Source organism: Chrysemys picta, chromosome 2 (assembly GCF_011386835.1).
Source record: "Chrysemys picta bellii isolate R12L10 chromosome 2, ASM1138683v2, whole genome shotgun sequence".
Lineage (NCBI taxonomy): Eukaryota > Metazoa > Chordata > Testudines > Emydidae > Chrysemys > Chrysemys picta.
This window is the reverse complement of record NC_088792.1, coordinates 69097239-69121928: the sequence shown is the minus strand read 5'-3', so window position 1 is coordinate 69121928 and position 24690 is coordinate 69097239. Positions and strand designations below refer to the sequence as shown.

General features: G+C 41.6%; 1 protein-coding gene across 10 annotated transcripts in view; it reads right to left on the bottom strand.

Moving 5' to 3' along the window:
* PLCL2 (phospholipase C like 2) overlaps nt 1-21798 on the bottom strand; it is a 204310-nt gene extending 182512 nt beyond the window's left edge. For 2 of the 10 annotated variants that reach the window (XR_006177202.2, XM_042862032.2), the window contains exons 1-2: nt 21406-21791; nt 20043-20578 (exon numbers count right to left, since the gene is read on the bottom strand). Coding sequence is in view for 6 of the 10 variants with exons in the window: in XM_042862032.2 (XP_042717966.1) it covers nt 20043-20348 (306 nt within the window). In the remaining 4 variants the exon portion in view is untranslated. Of the gene's footprint in view, nt 1-16857; nt 19185-19403; nt 20022-20042; nt 20579-20949; nt 21133-21382 lie in introns of those variants that run through there. The other 8 variants (XM_042862024.2, XM_042862029.2, XM_065583424.1 and 5 more) reach the window with 8 other exon arrangements.
* Nucleotides 21799-24690: the final 2892 nt, after the last annotated feature.

Sequence of the window (24690 nt, the reverse complement as noted above, 5' to 3'; positions counted from 1 at the left end):
ATTAATGGTTCCCAATCCTGCTGGAAAGGCATAACGAGTGGGGTACCGCAGGGGTCTGTTTTTGGGACCGGCGCTGTTCAATATCTTCATCAACGACTTAGATATTGGCATAGAACGTACGCTTATTAAGTTTGTGGATGATACCAAACTGGGAGGGATTGCAACTGCTTTGGAGGACAGGGTCATAATTCAAAATGATCTGGACAAATTGGAGAAATGGGCTGAGGTAAACAGGATGAAGTTTAACAAAGACAAATGCAAAGTGCTCCACTTAGGAAGGAAAAATCAGTTTCACACATACAGAATGGGAAGAGACTGTCTAGGAAGGAGTACAGCAGAAAGGGATCTAGGGGTTATAGTGGACCACAAGCTAAATATGAGTCAACAGTGTGATGCTGTTGCAAAAAAAGCAAACAAGATTCTGGGATGTATTAACAGGTGTGTTGTGAGTAAGACACGAGAAGTCATTCTTCCGTTCTACTCTGCTCTGGTTAGGCCTCAGCTGGAGTATTGTGTCCAGTTCTGGGCACCGCATTTTAAAAAAGATGTGGAGAAATTGGAAAGGGTCCAGAGAAGAGCAACAAGAATGATTAAAGGTCTTGAGAACATGACCTATGAAGGAAGGCTGAAAGAATTGGGTTTGTTTAGTTTGGAAAAGAGAAGACTGAGAGGGGACATGATAGCAGTTTTCAGGTATTTAAAAGCGTGTCATAAGGAGGAGGGAGAAAACTTGTTCACCTTAGCCTCTAAGGATAGAACCAGAAGCAATGGGTTTAAATTGCAGCAAGGGAGGTTTAGGTTGGACATTAGGAAAAAGTTCCTAACTGTCAGGGTGGTTAAACACTGGAATAAATTGCCTAGGGAGGTTGTGGAATCTCCATCTCTGGAGATATTTAAGAGTAGGTTAGATAAATGTCTATCAGGGATGGTCTAGACGGTATTTGGTCCTGCCATGCGGGCAGGGGACTGGACTCGATGACCTCTCGAGGTCCCTTCCAGTCCTAGAATCTATGAATCTATGAATCTATGAATTTTAATAATCAGTATCTCAAGTTTATTGACTTTCTTCATACTCCAACATTCTGAGATGTATCAGTATAACGATTGTCTCATATATGCTTATTTTCATTTTTATCAGAATATCTTTAGCCTTCTATATCATTCAGAGTTTTCCAAATGTAGTAGCGGCTAGTCCATACTTGAGTGTCATATTCACAATTTTCATTCTTCAATACTAGTTCTCCAAGATACACTTTTTCCACTTTTTCTGGTTGTCTCCAACTTTGACCTTTACTTCTTTCTCTTCTGATTGTCATAGTTTTCGTCTTCTCTGTGCTGATCTTCACTCAGAATTTTCTGCTTTCCCAGTCTATCTTGTCCGTTATTCTCATAAATCCTCATTGGTCAATGCTATTAGGTCAATATAATCTGTGAATTTAAGCTTATTCACTGTCCTCCCACATAACGTAACTCCTTTTTTCATCTCCCAGTGCTGTACCCATTACTGCTTCCAGTACCAAACTGAACAAATCCTTCTTTCACTCCTACGGTCATCCTGAACCATTCCATCAACTTCTAGTCTACTCTCACCACACTCAGTGACTTGCTATAGTTTTTAGGGTTGTTTGTTTGTTTGTTTAAAATCAGCTTCATAATTTTTTTCTGCATGCCACACAGTCTCAAGACTTGCCATAACCCTTCCTGACAAATGTTATCAAAAGCCTGTTGAAGTCTATAAAGTTCTTGTAACAGGGTTAAGAGTTATGTTCTATGTATTTCTCCAATAATCAGTCTTATCACAAATAGCTGATCTATTGTATTTCATCCTGATCTAAATCCGGCCTGTTCTTCTGCAAGCACCACTTCCATATACCGCTTCATTCCCCTCTGCAATTGTAGTGAATATTTTCCCCAGAACAAGCAATAAGATGATTCCTGTGTAGTTCTTGCACTCATTATTATCACCCTTTTTATAGATTGGTACTATTATCACTTTCTCCCACTTGCTCAGCACTTGTTCTTGCTTGTAAATCTTGTTGAATAGATTGTGCACTGTCTTTACCATGGGTTTCTTGCCTGCTTGCAACAGCTCTGTGGTTATGTTGTCACTTCCTGGCACCTTTTCCTTTTTCAAAACTTTCTATTGAGATCTTTACTTCCTCTAAGCTTTCCAGCATCTACTGTGTCTGTATATTTTACAAATATTCTTCAAATATTCCATCACTTATTCTTTATTTGTTCATCCTCAATTATTTGCCCATACTTGTCTTTCACCACCATCATCTTCAAATCATATCTCCCAGTTCTTATATTACAAAACAACCCCATGCTGCATTTACTTTTGCATATTCTTCTACTTCTTTACATTGTTTACTTATCCAGTTGTTTGTCTCTCTTCACTTTGTTTTATCTCTTTAGTCAACGCATTGTACTCAGCCTCTTACATTTGCATCTTCCTTTTTATTCTCTAGCTACTTACACTTGTCACTCAACTGTAGCACTTCATCAGTTATCCACACTGGTTTCTTTGTTTTCACCTTGTAGCCCAATGCTTGTTCGACAACTCTTGTGATCCCATTTTTATACTATTGCATCTCTCTTCAACATTCCTTACTTCTTTCACCATGCTCTCAATCTGATTAATGCCTACACTAACTTATTATCTGAGCAAGCATTGTCCATATATGATCTGCATAACAACACACTTGACTTCCATCTGCAATTCACAAGTACAAAGTCTATCATGTTCTTTGTTTGCCCATGGGGGATAGCCAATGGTTCCTCTGAAGCATTCCTTGTTGAACCAGTATCAGAGGGGTAGCCGTGTTAGTCTGAATCTGTAAAAAGCAACAGAGGGTCCTGTGGCACCTTTGAGACTAACAGAAGTACTGGGAGCATAAGCTTTCGTGGGTAAGAACCTCACTTCTTCAGATGCATCTGAAGAAGTGAGGTTCTTACCCACGAAAGCTTATGCTCCCAGTACTTCTGTTAGTCTCAAAGGTGCCACAGGACCCTCTGTTGCTTGTTGAACCAGTGTGTTTGTTAACACCAAGTTATTACTTAGGGTACTGAATTTCTGCCTCTCTGTTCTTTCATTTTCTTCAACAAGTCCAAATCTGCCTATTGCTCCAGTCCAGGAATTCCAGTCCAATCCTACTTTTGCATTACAATTGCCCATAATTAATACATACATATATTTTTGGAAAAGTCCTGAATAGACATAACTCACTCTTTGCTGACATGCAGGTCAAACTGAGATTCAAGGAAATGGGAGCAATATTTGTCCCCATCCCCTTCTAAACACATTCCAGGGCACTGAACTGGGAGTCAAGGGACTGAGGTTCTGTTCCATGGTCTGCTAGTGATGTGTTGTGTGATCTTGGCCAAATTATTTCACCTTCTTGTATCTATCTCCCCTTCTACAAAGTCTTACCTATTTCCATATGTGTTTTTACATGTATTTTGCATTCCCCCTACCCGTTTTTTTAAGTAGCCTTATTTAAATTAGTTATTTGGTTTTTTTCCCCTGCACTTGTAAAGCTGGGTCTTTTTTTGAAATATTAATCTTATTTAAATATTTGAGACTGGGCTCATAAAACAGAATTTCACTAATAACAGAGACCCATTGCATATGACTGAATTTGGTACATTTGAAGTAACTGGGGTAATCAATAAAAAAGGAGAATATATCACAAAATATACTTATCTGGAGACTTGACAGTTTGTTTTCGTTTTTAATTATTTGATAGTATTTCAAAATATATGTACTGCAGTATACTTTGTAAAAGTAATACATTATTAGTACACTACAATGTGCCTGAAATCAAATATTTCTTGAGAGGTGTGGATACTCTGTTTTTTGGGTTGTTTTTGCCTTTAAAAAAAAAAAAAAGATTATAAATTGTGCCGATTAGCAAGATTCTAGTTTATGGAAGGATGTGTTATCTGTTGTATGTTTCTCAGACTACAAGACTGTATTCTTATAAACTTTATGCGCTATTACCAGCTAAAAAAACACTTGAGTCATGAGCACTTTCGTGGGGGGATAGGAAGTTTTGATTTGTTGTAGGGAAACTTAAGGAGGGGGTCCCCTAGGTTAGATTGTATGAGGCCCCGTTTAGTCTTAATTCACCGTTGTGCAGACATTAAAGATTTTAATCGCATCCAATGTATATATTAAGCAATTGTTCTGACAGGCAAGAAATGTATTGCCTTCCATCTCAGCATTATTCACTTCATCTTTAAGAGGCAAAAAGTGTATATGCTGTGGCCTAAAACTTCCTCACTCCACCTTTAAAATGTAAATGATATCCTTTGACTGAGACTAATTATGACCATAAGCATTAGAGAAATTAGTGATACTAGGTAAAAAGTTTGAACCACTCTGGGCCAGGCAGAAAGCAATAACTAAATTTTGTAACTCTAGATTTCTAGTCTGCATATACAAGCACAGATTTTCATTTCGCAGTGTTTTTACATACAAGCTCTTTTAAGATATTAGTGACCTACATTGAATTATAATTGAATACACCATAAACTTTGTATTTCCAAATCATATTAAATCATAAGTACTAAAGCATATAGTAACTACTTTAACAGCTTCTGAAATATTATACATATTCTAAATTGATCCTATTCCAATGCATATTAGTGAAAAACAGATGTTATAAAAATCACAAGTTTATATTATTTCCATGCAAAAGAAAATATGCATTTAGTCATGGTCAGATCAGGCTGTGGAGTACTGTAAAATGTCATTATTTAAGTTGATATCTAATTTCTTACGCACACAAGGGGCAATGAAACTGGAAAGGCTGAAAATAAATTCAGCAACTAATTATTCATTTTACAATATTTCCAACAAATATGGATAGTTTGCAAATTATACAGTAAAAACTGAATGTAAGGATATAATTTTAACCAGAGTTTATATCAACTCAAGACCCTTAGATTTGAGACAACTTGTAAACTCTCAGAAAACAAATTTTAAAGGCTTGGGTCCATCAGGAGTATTCAGATTCACTTTTTTTGTATCTCTTTGCAGTTTGCAGCTATCTAGGCAGGTAGTGAGAATATATATGCTAAAATCTCACTCTCCAGAGTTTCCAAAAGCAGGATTGTAGTAAATTTCACATGCCTACCCATGCAAAGAAAAGAACGGCAGGGAAACTGAAAGGACAGATAACTCGGGACACTGGGTTAGATGTGGAGAGTATGGCACACACGTGATGCAGTTGAAGTCACTAAACTTGTACGTTATATTAATCACAAGTCACTAGTAGTGATAAACAGCAAAAAACATGAACAACCACCACCATCACTCACCATATGTGGGAAGTTTTCCCTACAAGTGTGGGGGCCTAAGCTAACATTTTCTGCAGTTAAAGTTCAAGCTTAAAGCTTTGGAGGGGGGAGGAAAAAGTCTCTAGTCCTTATGAGCGATCAGATAATCTTCCAAATGTGAATTCAGTGCAAATCCATGTGGTGTTATCTTCTTAAGTCTGCAGATAAACAGTTTCAGTGCCTCTGCTTGAGCTCATAAATGTTACTGCTACTGCTTGGAAAAGCAACAAGTCCCTGGTCAATTTCACAGCTACTCTTCTGTGAATAGCCTGTGGGGAAGCTGTAAAACTATCAAAAATCACGTCATGTTGACAATGCTTGGCAAAGCTATTATGACTATGTCTACACTACCACTGGGAACACATCTCCCAGCCTAGATAGACAGACAGACACTAGCTCAGCTCCAGCTAGCATGCTAAAAACAACAGTGTGGACATCGTGGCATGGACAGTGGCTACCCGAACTCTGACCAAGGGTGTCAGGCAAGCTTGTACTTTGGTAGGTAGCCCATGTCACCCACCTATTTTTAGCACACTTGCAGGCACTTAATCACTAGGGTGAACACCACAAACTATGGAGACTGGGGAGGGACAGAATAGCAGTTTTCTTTGGTTACTTCCATATAGCAGGAGAGGACTATGAGGCCGAGCAGTAGAGACTGGTCCCTTTCATGGCAGCAAAGAGGCTGGGGAGAATGTTTCTTATTTTGAAGCTAAAGGTTAGAGGCAGATACAACAGGAGAAGCCCCCAAATAATACAGGGACTGCGCCCTGGTAGACATCCCATACCTTCCCTTTTTCCAATTAAGATGCAGGATTGGGCTTCTCTCCAAGACATCAACCTTGAACCTTTTGTGAGCTACTTCTCATTTGTATATTTTAGTCTATCTTACAGAAACTATTTGGTAAATTTTTCAGGCCCCAATTGGGTTCTTCTCGCAGGTGAAACATTTTGATGCTTTCTCTTTGTTGATACAGGCTACTATATCAGGGAGTTGTCTGACCTCGAGATCACTTTCTCTAGTATGATTTTTCCAGCAGACTAAAAATGTCCTCCTTTCTTCCCTGGACTAGGGGACTAGTAGCCCAGAAAAGCCTCAAAAATTGTAAAGCAACACTTGTGGTTAAGATGACCCAGACTGAAATCCTGGCCCCACTACAATACATCACAAAACTTCTATTCGATCTAATGAAGCCAGGATTTCACCCACAGTATAGTACAAGTACATACAAAGCTGACCCTATTTTGATTTTCAGATAGAGAAATATGAAAAACTGGAATAATTAGTAGGGAAATATATTTAATACCAAAGGCAGCAGAAGGTACACCCAGAACATCTAGCCAATTACCTTATATTCATTCCCTCCCCCCATCTTTCTTTTTAAAATTAATTTTAAAAGAGAGATGAGAGCTAGTGATACTGATAAGAATCAGCTAAAAAAGCTTGAGGGAAACCAAGAACAAGCAAGAAACAGCCAAAAGACTGAGTAACTGCAGCTTTTCATAGAAGCAACCAAAAGGAATTCCTCAACAGGCAGAGGCAAAAGGAACTCACAGATGAGTGCCCCAGTAGGCTGTGCCACTCATTATTTCAAGGTCAGAATGCTCCAACCTGCAGCCTTCTAGATATTTTTTGCTTTGGGAGTTCCAGCCATTCTTGCACAGGAGGATTGAGGACCAGGAATTGGGATCTGAAGATGGTGGAGATATCTTTAAAGAAAGGAAATTCTCCTGGCATTGAGGCTTGCCATTTTTCAACTACCAAGACAACATCTGGTGTCACAATGTGTATATTTTGAGGTCATATCAGAAAGAAGCCAACTCTATGGAGCACCTTGGACTTCCCATTCATAGAGGAAGCCAGCTAACTTTTCCACTTGCCATTCAGTAAATGTTCCAGCTTTGTATAGGGAGCCCACTTCAATGCCAAGATGTTCAGTGGAGAGCCCAGCTTGCCATTAATAACAAAACGACCTTTCATGAACTCTATTCATCTTTTTTTTTTTAATCAAAAAGATCCCAGGGAGTGACATTTTCCTGTAGTGTAATGCTGGGCAACTGCTGAATCAATCTCAAGGGCATTATCAGAATTTCTCTTTTTCAGCTGACATTTTATATAGTTAAGGAATGGAAGAAAATAATGCAAACCATATCAGGAGAGTAGCAAATATTACTGAATGTATTCATAGTTCGTACACTTTTTCTTCCTCTATTATCAAAAAGACTCTTTAGGGCCTTGTCTAGACCAAGTAGAAAGTGTTTAGTAGTTGTTGGTTTTTTTGTTCTGTTTTTTAATAACTAGGTAGATAACAAGTTTTAGCTAAGTGCACTAACACATTTATTTAGTTTTCCAAATCTAGATAAAGCTTAGCAGTAATTCTGGGACCAAAAAAAAAAAAAAAGACCCAAATATTTATATACGGAAGAGAGGTTCCCCAAGACAAAATGGCAGAAGAGAACAAACCAGTCTTTCCCTCTGTTTCTGTGGACTCAATTTCTTCTTTGTCAACCTCTGGAGAGTTTTAACTATGCTTAAGTTGGGTCTTGCTAGATCAGTTTCTCCCATTAAACTCCTAGAGGAGTCATTTTTATCTTCAGTTTCTACCCCACATGATCCTGGGAGTTCAGGTGCCCCTAATTTTGAATTTATTTGCTGTGGTAGCTGAGGGAAGACTACGTGCACTTACACAAGCCAGAGTAATTAAAGAAAAAGATTAAAGTCAGAAAGGAAAGAATAGGGTGACTTTCTCTCCCCCCCCCCCCCCCCCACACTAGTAACTGGAGAAGGTCACTTCCTTCAGATCCATAGAAAAAAAAACCAGAGAGGTTCCTTCCACAGACATTTGAGGAGTTTCTGGCTTGCTCCTTCTGTAGAAAGAGAATCGCCTTGGACATCAGTGCTCCTAGGCCAAATCTCCAGTTTGCTACTACTGTAAACAAGGCAAGCTGTAGTTTAAGCTGGTCGACCAGCTTAAAACACACGTTAAAACTACAACTTGCTTTGTCTACTCTAGTAACAGCTAACAAGTAAATTAACTTTTTTTTTAGTGGCGACAAAGCCCAATACAACAGCCCCAACACTACATGATTTACACAGGCCAGCCCTTTGTGGTTCTGAGTTTAAGCGATAAAGTTAGGGCACTTATATTAGTTTTCTTTGTTTAAGCAGTGCTCAAAAAATAAGTTTTTCCCAGACATCAGACACTGACCTCTAGCTAGTTAAGATAGCAATTCTCTAGTGAGAGCTAAGCAGGCAGTACCTTGTGGAAGACCTAGGATGGCTCTCTCATCATCTGCTAGAAGACTGGTACTCTAAGCTTCCCTCTAGGACACAGCTCCTAGACATTGCTACCTTCCCCATGTTTCAGATCAGCTTTGGCGAATAAGAAGCTCAAAGTCTGATAAGCATGAAGCCCTTTTCCCAAGTGCTGGGACCCGAAGGAAGCTTCACTGCACTCTCCTCCTCCATAAGGAGTGAAAGGGGGAAAAGGGGCAAGGCAATGACAGGGACAATAGCATCACTGATGGTTCAAAATACCCCCTCTCTCCAAAGAGAGTTTTAGTGGTCCTTTCCCCTATGAGAGGTGGGGTTGTGAGAGTCAGCTGATCTTATCAGATCCTTCACATTGAGCACTCTACTGATGGATCTGCCTGAAGCACATTAGCATTTCGCTCTTCCATTCTGACTGTGTGCATCAGGAGAGAGCAGCCAGTGTGGAACTAGACAGCCAAGGCTGTATTCATTATTTTCAAGCACTATGTTTAGAATATATGTAAAATCTTCAAGAAGATTTCAGGTGGCAGGCAGCAACATGAAACTGCCTCTCTAAGAGAAAGCAAACGCAGGGGGTTTCCAAAAGAGTAGGGAGAGAGGGACAAAGAACATTCACATAGCAGACTTCTGATGGAGTGTCCTAGATCCTCTCTGGTGGCCACTTATGAATAAACTTTAACTGAAAATTATTTTGGAGCCCTTAGGGGTGCAAATAATCTTCCAAAGGTGAATCAGTGTCTTAAGTCAGGAGACAGTCTGAAGTAACAGGTGTTTACAGTAACTCCTCACTTATCATCATCCTGGTTAACAGTGTTTCCTTGTTATGTCACTGATCTATTAGAGAACATGCTAGTTTAAAGTTGCGCAATGCTCCCTTATAATGTTATTTGGCAGCTCCCTGCTTTGCCCAATGCTTGCAGGAAGAGCAGCCCATTGGAGCTAGCTGGTGGGGGCTTAGAACCAGGGTGGGCCAGCAGGCACCCTATCAGCTCCCCTAAGTTCCCTGTGCGGCAGCTGCCCAGCAGGCTATCAATTGCCGGGCAGTTCAGGTGTCCCTCCCCTACACTGCCCTGTGCTGCTCCTGCCCTCTGCCTTGGAGCTGCTCCTGGGAGCCTCCTGCTTGCTGTGCGGTGGGCGTGGGGGGAAAAGAGGGGTGCCAATGTCAGAGTGCCCCCTCCCCCCGCTCCTGTACCCCATCTCCACAGAGCGGGGCGAGGGGGGCGACACAACAGGGCTCAGGATGGAGGGAGCTTGCTGGCAGCAGCTGCTGTCTCAACTTGATGATCTACTTAAAAAGGCAGTGTACTTAGAGTGGGGCCAGTGTACTTAAAGGGGCAATGCACATCTCTCTCTCTCGCTCTCTCTCACACACACACACACACACACACACACACACACACACACACACACAGAGTCTCTCTCTCACACTTTAGAAAGTTCAGGGAGTGGTGCACTCCAGTGGGATAGCATAGGTTCATCATCATGTTCAGTTTCGCGGGGAACGTTTGCAGCCACTGCTATGTGTCTGTTGCATCTCCTTCCTCCATTTGTGCTGCCTAGTAAAGCATGAGTCTATACTAACAACGTGTTAACTCTTGAGGGCTCAGCCGAGTGCTAGTTCATCATTTAGCAGCAAGGCATTCCCTGGGAAATATCCCACCCTCTGACTTCACCACCTCAACCAAGCTTCACAATCATCATTGCTGTGTACAATATTATTATATATTATATTTTTCCCCTGTCACCTAACCCCCCATTTACATTAATTCTTATGGGGAAATTGGATTCACTTAACATAGTTTCGCTTAAAGTAGCATTTTTCAGGAACATAACTATAACGTTATGCGAGGCGTTACTGTATTTCAATGGCGCCTAAGGATGACAGTGTAAATACTTAGTATTTATACACATATCTATACAGCTTTTCATATCCAAAGAACTTTGCAAACAAATTAATCCTCACATCAACCCTATGAGATAGGCCAGTACTTTTAATCATTATTTTATAGATGGGAAAACAGAGGCAGGAGTTCAGAAGACTTGCCGAAAACTGGAATTTGAACTCAAGACATCCTAATTCCCTGTCAAAAAAAACTGACACAGCACACCTCTCAATACTGTTAACTATTTCACTGCTATTATTACAGAGAACAGTAATAATTTTTTTTTAAATTTTAGATCCATGTGCATGTAGTCTCCAGCCTCCGTTTTTTAGTTCATTCTACTGAAGCTGCTGTCTGCTACTTTCATGATATAAACTATCAGTCTGAGATGGGAGACCCGAAAATGTAGACCAAAGCACAGAATTTCATTTCTCACACATAGACAATAACTGGCTAGCAAGAGGCACTGTATAAAAAAGTGAGCTCCCATCACCTACAGAGGAGCATGTCCATTCATGAACATGTAGAGCATCCCAGAATTTCCTCCAAAGGACTCATCCCCTGTACAGTGGCTATGATAAATCACACCACTAGCAAGTCCAAAATCCTCTCAAAATGAAGGATATTTTATTTACATACACATTCTATCTCCCATTTAGAAGCCTATTTTGAAATGCTACCCTTTTTTTAACCTTACTCTGCAGCCTTACATAATGTAATTTTTTTCTACTCTATTCTGCTGATATGCAAATAAATGTATTCACCCATAGCTAGAAGCTAAATGCATTAATCAGCACGGTTTCATATCACTAGCACTATAAACATGTTCCTTTTACAGCATGTTACTAAACCATTTCAAACTAAGCTTCCAGATTCGAGCAAAGACATTAATGGCAAACAAAAAACCCATCAGAGCTCACGTTTCTTCAAGGAGAAGAGTTTAAATGTATTATTTGAAAGGCATTCACAGCACTCTCTCATAGCCAATATCTTAAATAGCACCTTTGATGGTGTCCCTAGCCTCTGTTTGTCAGAAGCTGGGAATGAGCAACGGTGAATGGATCATTTGATGATTACCTGTTCTGTTCATACCCTTTGGGGCACCTGGCATTGGCCACTGTCGGAAGACAGGATACTGGGCTAGATGGACCTTTGATCTGACCCAGTATGGCCGTTCTTATGATCAGCCCAGTGACTTACCAGTGGTATAATGCAATCTACCACCGTAAATTCTAAAGCAAACTCTTGCCTTTTGCTGCTGAAGCAACAAGCATGCAACACACATCATTTTAGATTAAGTAAACTCAAAAAGGCGCAAGCAGATTTAGAAACTACCTACCCTCCCCAAGCAATAGCTGTGGAGTGCAATGATGTATCTACTACAATAGGAGAAGGGAAAGGAGAGGGGGGAAAACCACGAGGGAAAAAGTAACAAGATACAATTATAAGAGAATCTCAGAAAGACAAGAGACTAGAAATTAATTAATCTAGCAGTCATCTGAGAAAAACTCTCAGCTCAGTACTCAATGTCTGCAGTCTACTAGGCCACATAAAGCCTTAGAAAGCCACAGATACTGGCTACACAGCAATCCAAGGATATGTTTGATGAGATCTTATAGAAAAAAGGACATTCAAGCTCTCATGGTATTTTTGTAGGTATTTAGGGCCTATATATATATATATATTTTGTGACAGACCCAGACGAGTGGGGTACAGGAGTCTGGTAGAGGACAAATATACTGGTCATTGGATGAGTAGTTTTCTGTTCCCTGAGTGACAAGAGCAGGGGCTGCACTAGAGTAATCAGGAACCTGCTAGAACCAGTTAAGGCAGGCAGGCTAATTAGGACATCTGGAGCCAATTAAGACGAAGCTGCTAGAATCAATTAAGGCAAGCTAATCAGGGCACCTGGGTTTTAAAAGGAGCTCACTTCAGTTTGTGGTGTGAGTATGAGGAGCTGGGAGCAAGAGGCGCAAGGAGTGGAGAGTGAGAGGGTGTGCTGCTGGAGAACTGAGGAGCACAAGTGTTATCAGACACTAGGAGGAAGTTACTGTGGTGAGAATAAGGAAGGTGTTTGGAGGAGGCCATGGGGAAGTAGCCCAGGGAGTTGTAGCTGTCATGCAGCAGTTACAGGAGGCACTATAGACAGCTGCAGTCCACAGGGCCCTGGGCTGGAACCTGGAGTAGAGGGCGGGCCCGGGTTCCCCCCAAACCTCCCAATTGACCTGGACTGTGGGTTCTTCCAGAGGGGAAGGTCTCTGGGCTGTTCCCCAACCCACATGGTGAAACTCTGAGGCAAGAAAATCCACCAATAAGTGCAGGACCCACCAAGATAGAGGAGGAACTTTGTCACAATATATATATCTTTGGCCAAATACTACCCACTGACCATTGTTGTATAGTTTACTGCGTACTGGTTGTCTGCATTCTCCCTCCACCCCTGAAAAAAGATTGCTTTTCAATTGTGTTGCACATACTGTAAAACGTTTTGGGGATTCTTTGGGAAGTGGCAATATGAGAACTCAAGTTATTTAAGGTAATGGTCTGTCTCTTTCCACTACATGGTAGTAATGTTCTATGAATAACCACCCTTCTCATCTCCTGCATTGCATGAGTTCATACTTAAAATCCTAGGTTTCCACTGGATACATCTCTTAACCCACTCCAGCGTGGGTGCATAACAAAAATGATTTTAGAAGTTGTTCCTTATGAATGATAAAATAATTTCTGTTGATCCAAGGTATTTTCTGAAGTGAATATTATACAGCATTCTTACTGCCTTATGTTACATAAAATGCATTGTATTTAGCATGTATAGATACAGAACTAGTTTCAGTGGCTTTAAATGTTATTTCAGCAACACAGAAGTTGAACTCCTGAAACCAACATGGCTAAAACACACACAAAAATGTCAAATACACATTTAGGATGCTTTTTTTACAATAACTGGCAAGGCACAATATGTTGGATCCCACCTCCAACTTTATTTACCTCCAATGGATTTTTTAAGCTTCCATAATTTTGGAAACAATCTTATTTTTTTCTGTTTACTGAGTATCAGTTAACTCCTATAAACAAGTGCCTTTACTGAAAATAACAAAAGCAACTAGTAAGCGGAGACCCATTCAAACAAAGATTCTGGTAGTCAACTGAAAGAATTCCCGTCATTTGTTATAACAATATACTTTTATACAGACTAAACAATGAATGTTAAAACAATGTTTAATTTTAAAAAGTTCTCTTCCCATAATTTTGGGAAAGTACTGTTAAAACATTGCTACTTTGAAGACTGGGAAACAAAGCATGCTGGCTACACAGTGGGCCTGCACTTTCTTTATTATGATGCTGTCAAGCACTAGGTAAAGGAATTTTACAAAGCATCCAGGAACATTCCATCACTTTTTGGAAAAGATGTCTCCTCTGTTTTTGAACCAGAGGACTTCCTACTCCTTGCTGCCTGGGCACCAGCGGGAGGGTCATTGAGAGCAGAGGAGAGACTAGCTCCCTGCTCTAAATTCCAGTTCCCAGCTGGGTGCAGCTAGTATAGGTAAAGTCCTGTAACTCTGGGTTGGCTGGAGCTTGCTCAGGTGCTCTTGCAGGGATGCCACATTCCAGGCATACGTAGAAGCTGTGGAGAGACTGGGGCATGCTCAGTGAGGACAGGAGATTTTAGCTGCTATAATTGAAGATGTTTCTACTGAGCATGTGTGAACTTCACTTTTTTAGAGATTTATAGCCTGACCAAATTTGGACAGATTTTCATGGACAGCAAAAGACACCCCCTTTGCCAAATTACAAGGTCCTTCTCCAAAGCATGGGGGTGTAAGAGCTGTTTAAAAAAAATGGTCACCACATTTTTTTTAAACTTGGGCAAAACAACATATTTTCTCCTAGTCTTGTTCTCAGAAATGGCTGAACCAGTTTGGCTAAAATTTTTGAAAATTAATTCTGCCTGAGGCAGACACCTGGCATGGAAAATTTCAGCCCAAAGTGTTAAAGCTTGGTAAATTACAAGCAACGGGGTCTTATGATAGGAAGTGTTACCTAATCTTAAAAATAGGTGGCACTACAAGCCCTGCCTATAATTACATGCACTTTCACACCTATTGCTAGACTAAACTCCAATGCAATGCATTAATTTTCAAAAGTTTACAGATCAGCTCTTGAGACTAACTTCCAAATTTCAGAAGTTAAACTTTTGGCATGAATAGATCAAGATGTGTCTGAAGATTCCTTTGATGTCTTGTTTTGAAATTTCAGTTGTCTGGGGAAGCACAACAGGTTGAATTTTCTTTTCATTGTTTCAGGAACAGTATGTGTCAGACAACATCGTAATCTATTGTCCTCTATTATAGAAAGGATAGCTCCTAAATGTCCCCTCCTGCTGGTCTCTTGTGTCACACTGATATACTGATTCTGTGTATCAAATGAAACTATTAGAGAGGAGGTCAGAGTACAGGTGGCAGAAATCATATTCCAAACTAGATCAATCATAGCATTAATATTAAAGTCCTATACTGAAGATGTGATTGAAACAAAGAAGGTTCTCTTTTTCTCCACCATAGCATCTGCAACATCATAGTAAAGGAAATTGCTCCAGGTAGCAGACAGTCTAACAAATTTGGCTGCTTCTGTTCAGATACTGTCCTGTGTCTATTGCTTGAGGAATTTTCAATTTACTTCACAGAAAATGATTTAATCTGGATTGGAGTGGCTGTGTCCATGGGCTAAATTCTATGTCAGGAAAGAGAAGAAGTGGCCAGTTTCTTTCCCTGAGTTTCAGCCAATTATGCTCATTGAGGTTCCAGAACTACTTGAAGAACTGTGGGCTATCACTTACATTAGTTGTAAAATCTAACAGAGAGAGAGAGTCCGTTATTGGGTGGAGGAGTGGGGGAGAAGAGAGTCAACACCTATTACAGGCTGCCAACAATAGCTCATTAAAAAGATGCTAGGCCCTTACAATCTTGCCTTATCTCAAGCCTTCATTTGTGGAAAAGGTTATTGTGAAGTATCAGGGGCTCATTCACCTGCACATCTACTAATGTGATATATGCCATCATGTGCCAGCAATGCCCCTCTGCCATGTACACTGGCCAAACCAGTCTCTAAGTAAAAGAATAAATGGACACAAATCAGACATCAGGAATGGTAACATACAAAAGCCAGTAAGAGAACACTTCAATCTCCCTAGACATTCTATAACAGATTTAAAAGTAGCCATACTTCAACAAAAAACTTCAAAAACAGACTTCAAAGAGAAACTGCAGAGCTACAATTCATTTGCAAATTTAACACCATTAATTTGGGCTTGAATACGGACTGGGAGTGGCTGGCTCACTACAAAAGCAATTTCCCATCTCTTGGTATTGACACCTCCTCATCAAATATTGAGAGTGGGAGTGGACCACATCCAGCCTGATTGAATTGGCCCTGTCAAGACTGGTTCTCCACTTGTAAGGTAATGCCCTTCTCTTCATGTGTCAGTATATTTATGCCTGCATCTGTAATTTTCACTCCATGCATCTGAAGAAGTGGGTTTTTTACCCACGAAAGCTTATGCCCAAATAAATCTGTTAGTCTTTAAGGTGCCACCGGACTCCTCGTTGTTATTGTGAAGCAATGTATACAATACTTTAAGTCCTTAAAGTTCCTGGAGGGAATTCTAGTCTCATTTTAGACCTAGTTATGGTACAGAAATAACTGTGTACTTGCTGGACCTTCTCCTCATCATGGCAGTTGACAAAGTATCCAGGCTGGTTCTTTTAAATCCATCAGCAGACTGATACCACTAAACATAATATTTTGTTAATATGTTTATAGACTCTGGCAGAGATACAGAGCTTCTCTTTAACTGCTGTCTTACTAGCATTGTGCCAATTAGTAAAGCTGTTTGTATTTTAAAATATTGCACGTCTCAATAATGTTTTGATTAGTACTTCTTATAGACTGAAACAAGTTAAAAAATAAATAACAAATTATGAAAGGAAGTTGCATCATTTTGTAGCACGTTGCATGTATCTCAGTGAAGAAGCAAGGCATGTCTTGTCAGCTTAGAGGCACCCTGCAAATTAACAATGATGTTGAGGTGTCCTGGTCACTTCGTTGCTAGCAAGTGCCTTTCACATCACAATATGCAACATGTTGAAACCCCTGAGGGCTATAAATATGACTTCATGAAGAGCCTAACAAAAGTTATATGATCGTTGCCACTCTTATAACTTAGTGACAGGAATTATGCCCTATCATTGAACTGAGGAGGAAGAGAATACACATGAACAGAAATAATACTGCTGCTGTTCATCCTTTCCCATAGCTTACTGGGTTTACCGGAAATAAGAGTATAGACAGATATACCTGTATAGGGAAGCTCAGAAAGTTATGAAGCAGCTTCTGGGTCTTCAGGGAGGAGATTTACTTGTATTATCTGACAATCCTGATAGATGAGCCACCATATACTAGCTAGGGGAAAGGCAGAAACCTGAAAAAGGCTGGCCCAGGAGCAACTTGATTGAGGGAGCTACATTCTGACTGCCCAGTTGCAAGCCTATTGATCTATAAAAATCAGCCAGCTGCAGATTAAAGTAATGAAAGGAAAAATCGTAGAGCGAGGGCAACTCCACCTGCGATAGGAATAGGGATTTTATACTGTACAAAGGAATTCCTACATTAAAGGCAATTGTATAGAAAACCTTAGCTAGTAGTAACTCCAAGTTAAGTATTCTGGAATATTGCTAATATCTTTCATTCTCCCATCATGCACTAGTAAACCATTTAAGTTCATGAGCTGGATATCTAAACTGAAAGACAGATCCCTGCACCATCCTTTAATACACTTGGCCATGGGTATAGCTCCCATGCTCAGGGCTGAAAGCTCAAGCAACAGCCCTCACCTCAAGGTCATCTGGTTTTTCTGTAATACTTCGCTCAGCCCCTTGAGCACATCAAGCCTCTATGAATACTTCAGACCCAAGTAGCAAACAACCATCCCATGAGGGAGAAAGAAGAAGGTACGAAAAAGAAAAACCAAGAGCAAAAAATAAATATAGAAAGGTGAAAAAACACAGAACAAACAAAAAGAGGAAAGGAAAGAAGGATAAGAAAACGCAGCAACTATTCAGAGATACAAGACTAATGGAAGTGGGGTGCACTTGCGTGCTTACCTATTACCAATGAAGGTTCAAAGAAAGGATTGGGAATCACTACCATGCAGTCTTCTGGAGTAAATTTTTTTTGATATGCTGATTTTCCTATACACGTGCACTTCCAAAGAATATAATAGTAGTCTCAGTTAATATTTTAATTTAAATTTGCTGTTGTCTCTCATTCTGGGACCATCACAGCTACAACAACACTGCAAACAATTTGCTGTTTATAACTCAGGAGCCCAGACAATATTTAGCATGCAAAATAAGGTTTCTTGAAACACTGACCAGGAATTACATCAGTTTATATCTAATTACTACTACCGTTCTTACAGTCAGATCCATTAACAGTTCCGTGATTCAAATGGATTGTAAGGGTAAGAAAGCTGCACTTCTTGTAGCACACAGGAGTTTTGCTGAGATTTCACATTAATACCCATTTTCATTGGAAAGGGCAGAGTTTAGCCCAGCATATAAAAATAAGCCACTTAGATTCCAAAAAAAGTTTTATAAACTGGACTACGACAGTGAAAAGATATGTATCTTGATTTATGCTATGTAGTACTAGGTGCACAAGTGTCAAATATTGAATGTTAAGATAATACTAAATATTGCTGCTAAAATTGTCAGACTGGCTCCTAATGGTAAGCATCTACAGGATTTTCAAAGCACCTTGAATCCTATAGGAGTCAATGGGAGGAAGGGCACTCAGCAACTCTGGAAGTCAAGCCATTTTCAGTTAGGCACCTAATTTAAAGGTACCTAATTTAAAGGTACCCAAGTCTAAAAGAAATATGGCCAGAATAATCTCAAATTATTGGTGTTCACTGGAATTTTTCATCTTACTTATCTAAACTACAAAGTAAAAGATATTATCAGTACTAAGATAAAATACATTAGTGTTCAAATTTATAAAATTAGAATTATCAATTAGCAACTTTCAGATATCATTGCTTAAGAAATTTCTATAGAAATAGAAGAACTTTAGAGTTAAACATGACGTGTGTTTGAGACAATACTATATGTAAAAAGATCACTTTAATATTTCCCCATTTGTACTCTTTAGTTTTATTATATTGTACCTTGAAACTTTGTACACTTGTTTGGAACTTACAAACATAAGCTTGCTATATAAACAGAAATCAGTATCACAACCACGTGTTACATACAGCACACAACGCAATATCTTTTTTTGTACTACCAGAGAGGATGACAACAAGGGTAGAAATTAACACTGATCTTGTATCAAAAGATTTTTGGCAGGTCCAATGAATATTAAATTATGCAAACACAATGTTCAACTGCCTCTTGATGCTGGGTGTGGTGGAACAATAAACATCACTCTGACAGGAAGGGTGGGTGCTCTGCTGTCAACCGTGTTCCACCACTGGTTGTCCTTGTCCTCTCCTTGGCTCTCAAACCAAGGTCCTGCAGTCTCATAGAGCACAACCTGAGACACACCACTGGGCTAGCTTTTCCTGATATACTTCACTATTATCCACCTAGCAAAAATACATATTCTCATTTCAGCATACATTACTACATGTGTCCAAAAATGTGTAACAGGAAGACAAAAACCAGTTATTTATATCAGTCACCTCAAATGTACTTTTAATTAAAAAAACTTGCTTTCTTTTTGTGAGGTTTTTTTAAAGCTCTTTAGGCCTATCTGCTGGAGCTATAAAAGATAATTAACCCAAGACAAATTGTCACCTCTTAAAGGCCTGGGGTTTAAGGAAAGGGAATATCTGTACTTACATAAATAGTTATTGTCAGAAATCTTGCATCCCTTCCTCCAATGATTTACATAACATAAAGCCTGCCGTTGTCTGTTCATGTTTAAACATTAGCAGCTGAAATCTACATACAGGTACCAGTAGACAAAGGTTGCTGCTAAGTAAAGTATAACAATCTATTACTATATGCACTGACCCCTTTAAGGAGGAAGCCTTCATATTTTGTCTTCTCCCACCCCCAGTCCAATGAGCACCTGGTTTTCCCATCACCTGTGTGTGTGTCTCCCTCTCACCTCCCCAACGGAGCCACAAAATTGCTCTGCACCGGTGCATCCACCATCAGAGATAATAAGCAGGGATCCTGTCATCCACGGCTTTCCGTGATGCTCATGTTTGTTGCCTTGCTAGTAGCCAACCAGGCTATGCCTTTCCTTCCACCTGCTCTGGGCTAGGAGCCCTCCAAGATCAATAATACCCTGTGCATAAGTCCCCCCTCCCCAAATTGTCCACTATGTACAACGGCAGATCAAGTCACCCCCGCCAAATCCAACAAATCCTTTCAGCCTGAGATAGACTACGTGAGCCAGACCCCCCCTTCCTGCATCTCTTCCCGCCCAGGCAAGAAGAAATCCCGGCGGTGGGGCGGGGCAAGCCCTCTTACCTTGATGATACTGCTCCTCCGGGGGATGCCGGATTTGCTTTCCCTCTGTTGCACGGTGGAACATCCTCTCGCTTTGCTGCCGGGGCTGCCGAGCTGGGCTGATCCTGTCTCGTCTCCCACCAGAGCGCAGTCCCCATTGGAGACCCCGTCGCCTGCACTGTCAACACAGGATCTGCCGCCGCCGCCTCCTCCTTCCCCGTCTCCTGCCTTGAAAGCCACCTTCCCCTGGACAGGACCCGGGGACGAGGGAAGGCCCCCGCCCCTGGTGCTACCAGTGGCAGCACCCCGACTGCCAAACTCCGCCATCAGCCTCTGCCACTATAGCTGCAACAATATTGCCGTTCCCCTCCACCCCCTTCCCCTGCTGCTGGCTCTTCTTCCGCTTTTTGTATATTTAAGATTGGGAAGGGGGGGTTGTGCGAAAGTCTCTCTCCTCCACAGATCTGGCAGCTGAAATTGTAAAGCTCCTGTAGGGGTGAGGGGGAAATGTCCTCGAGCCTGCTTCTGGGAGCTGCAGCAGCCCTCCTTTTCAGCACCTGGGAAAGGAAAAAAATGAAACGTGACAGTCTCTCGCTTCACAGGAGACTAAAGGGGCGGGGAGCAGAGAGATACAACACACCACACGCACTACAGGGAGAGGAAGGCTGAATGAGATCTGCCCGAAAGACAACACACCACAAAACACACACAGCAATGGAGGGTGGAAAGGTGCCACACCACAGGAGGTGCATGTTAACAAACATCGATGCGGAGTACAGCATAAAGGGGAGGGGGAATAAACCCTGCCTCTGTCATTACTCACTACTTAATATTTCTGGAGGCACTACACCATTCAGGCTGCTAAATTATGGGGGGGGGGGGAGTCTGTTGCTGGTCATACTCCCCCAAGGGGGATACACAAACTTACAGGGGAAAACGAAAAGCCCAAATAATATAGACCGGGCTGTGGTGCGGGCGTAGGAGAAAAGTGTGTCCCTCACACTTCCAAGAAGACCCGACACAAAGACAGAGTCCAGATCAAATCAGGAGCCCGAGGAATCAGACGCTATTAAATAATAACAGACCCGCCTCCTCTGCCCCCCGCCTAGCCCTGCCGCCCCCCGGCCCCGTGAACGTTAACACGCTCCAGCGCAGCCAGCCTGGGACCGTTACCCAGCCCACCTCCCGGGGGAGGGCACCAGAGGCGGGGCCGCCAACTTTCTCCCCTCTTCGCTCCCTGCTGATCCCAGCCACTGAGCACAACACACACCCGCCGTGTGCCCGGCCCTGCAGCCGCTCCCCTCACACCCCGGCCGGCCGGCCCCACGCAGCCCCCCACCAGCCCTTCTCACGCTTCCCACCTCTGCCCCCAGCAGACACACACCTCCACAGCCCGGGCGCAGGCGGCACCTCCCGCCGCCGCTTCCCCTCCCTTCCCGCTCCCTCCGCGCTATGGTCGCCGCCTCAGCCGGATACAGAGATTCGCGTGGCTGCTTCCCTCGCTCGCTGCATCGCCGCCTCCCCAGCTCAGCTCAGCTCAGCGTGCCGCGCCGCGCCGGCCCCGAGCGCCCTCACCCGGGGAAAAGCTCCGGGGCCGGGAGAGCGCGACCGCTCGCACGGCCAAGCAACCCTCGGCTCGGGAACCCCGCCGCCAGCACCCCCATCCGGCGGATCAAAAGCACTCCGCTGCGGGGGAGGATTACGTCCGTCAGTCAAATGTTACCCTCCCTGCTTGGGGCTGGCGCCCTCGCTCTGCTGCTCCGCGGGACCCTCCCGAGCTGTAGCAATATGATATTGGGAGGGAGAAGATGTTTGAGATCAAGAAAGCTCCCCCCCCCACACACACACACACACACATCCTCCTCGCCACCCACACTCTTCAAAATCAAAATGTTCAGTCTCCCAGCTCCAACCCTCCAGCAGTTCCCCAGGCCCAAGGCGTATGGCTGTCCCCATCTGCTCTTATTTTTTCCTGCGGTTTCCATTATCACTTGCTAAGTACATTACAATGCAGCACTGTTCACCTTGAACCGCAGCTTTGACACAATGTATGTCCCCTCCCACCCTAGTCCCTCAGGACTCTCCCTAATTAATCTATAATGATGTCTAGATTAGATTAGAGACAGGAAACCAGTTCATTCATGGACAATCGATCCTGCCCATTAACTGTATCCAAAGTGTAAATCAAATTGATTGAACTGGATAATACTAGTACATGCTGTACATGTATGATTAAGGGCGATTTCCAAAAAGAAAGGGAGGGTAGCAAGGGAAAGGAATGGTACACTATGGTACAGGTAGCAATTTGACCCTGTCTGATGAAGTGACTCACCTAGAAATCTCCCCTTCTACAATATTTCCATCGTCCCCCAAGGAAAGCAGGCCATTAAACACACACTATGATCATCACTAACCCAGGAGTCTGAATAGCACCTTACATCACATGTAGCCCCATCTGTTTCTATAGGGCTACTTGCAGAGCAAGGTCTTACTCAACATGAGTGACTGTTTCAGACTCTGGCCAGTACAGTTAGAAAGGTGTACTAATAAACGAAGAGTAGATAGAGTGATCAAGTAGTGGGTTAATCATAGTTTAATGAACAACATAATTTGCCAGTCACCCTGAGAAATAGTGTCAACACAAAATTATACCGTGTTGTACACCATGACATATGTAGCATATATTTGTCTATATCCAAAATGTGTATACAACACAAACAAAAGCACGCAAATGCATGAAGGCAATTATTGTAATACATTATTCATTTCTCCCATCTTCTGACCACAATGTATTTTTGCAACAGGTTATTTAGTCTTTTAAGCCCTGATCCTGCAAACACTCATGCACTTGCTTCCTAACTTTAAACTAGTGAGTAGTCCAGGCTAGAGTTAGAAAGATTACTTGCTTGCTTAAAGTTAAAAAAAGGCGTAAGTGTTTTCAGGACTTGGACCTTAGAATTGTGAGGGCTAACACTATTAAACCTAAATTCTGGACTTGAAACAACCAAATTGAGTTTTGATGATATAGGCATGCAGTCATCTTTAATATTCTTCCTCAGCTTGGCATTTGGCACTGCCTGACCAATTACGTATAAAAACCACAATCATTAAAAATTCAAAATGAACTTTGAGTAATGTATCTTCAGGTATGCAAACCACTCCTACCTGAGTTTCCTTTCCCACATTAGCATCGCAACCATTTCTTCCAGAAGATAGGATTTACAAGCTACAGGTACAAAATGTTATTAGAATCATTTGTTACACAGCCTTGCCAGTAACGCAGTGAAAAGGAAGATTAATGTTTTCAGCCATTTTGCTACTTAGGATGCATATTAGAGAATCAGTCATCCAACCAATGATTTTCAGGCTTGTAACAAGTGTTGCATGGTCCATCCGCAGAAAAAAATAAAGTCTCCCCTTCCCACCTCACCCTATTTGTCCACTCTATATGGAGAGAGGAGAAAAAGATTTGGCCTTTAAGTAAAACCTTGGCAGACCTGTAACTAATGATGCCAGGAGCAGCAAGCAGCCCCTGCCAGACTTTTTCATGTGAGCACTACAGATACATATCTCCAGAAGCCCTCTGGCCATAGAGCTGATGATTTTAGAAGTGCAGGTTTTTGATACAAAGTGACCATTAAAATATCTCTGAATCTTAGTTTAAGAAGCCTATATGTACCAGCAGGTGCTATACTACATGTGTAGGTATTTTTATAATAGTGTAGTGCAGTTTAGGCACCTAATAACTGCTGAAGATATAGGTATCAAATATTGAACTTGAACTTTTGTGCCAACAGATTAATGTAATAAAGAAAAACAAATTGTTATATTTTTGAGATTTCTTCTGCGACTCCTTATTCCCTGGTGTTCATTATTTCCTTGTTCTGCCTATTTTAGTAAAGGTTTTGTTACAAACCTAATTTTTTAGAGGATTATAGCTCAATCATTTTATTCAGATATATAGTTTAGTACATTAACCTTAAACTCTATTTCCCCATACAAAATGAAAAATTGCTGATACTTACAAGCCAAAATGTTCAGAAGTACTCAATAAAATTGGAACAAGTGGGGAGTCCTTACTCACCCTAGTGAGCACATATTTACTCAGGTAGTCCTCTTGAAGTCAATGAGACTAGTGGTTTAAGTGCTCAGAAGCATAAGCTCTGTAACTGGAGACATCTTGGCCTTGATTTACAGAGCTGAGTTCCTGCACTCCCAAAAATCTCACGCTCCTGAAAATCAAGCCCAATGTGTCCAAAGCGCAACACTCAAAGTCAGTGGTCACTTTTGGAAATGGTGACCTTGGGGTTCAATCTTGTGAAATATCAAGTGCCACAGAAGTCAACAGAGCTTGCGGGCACTCAGCACTTTGTACATATAGAACCTCAGAGCCTCATTTGCTCCTACTGAAGTCAATTAGAGTTTTGCCTTTGACTTCAAGAGACTAGGATGAGAACCTTAGGACTGGTTTTCAAAGGTATTTAGTGCTTGAAAAAGTGCTAAAAGTGCCTACATGCCAAACTCTCTGTGGGAGTTAGGTACATAGGCACTTTTAAAACTCCTACTAGGTGACTAACTACATCTTCAGGCATCTAAATACCTTTGAAAAGGTCTGGCATTAGTCCTTAGTGCGGGTAGATAATGGACACGGCATGAAAAACTGCTAAAT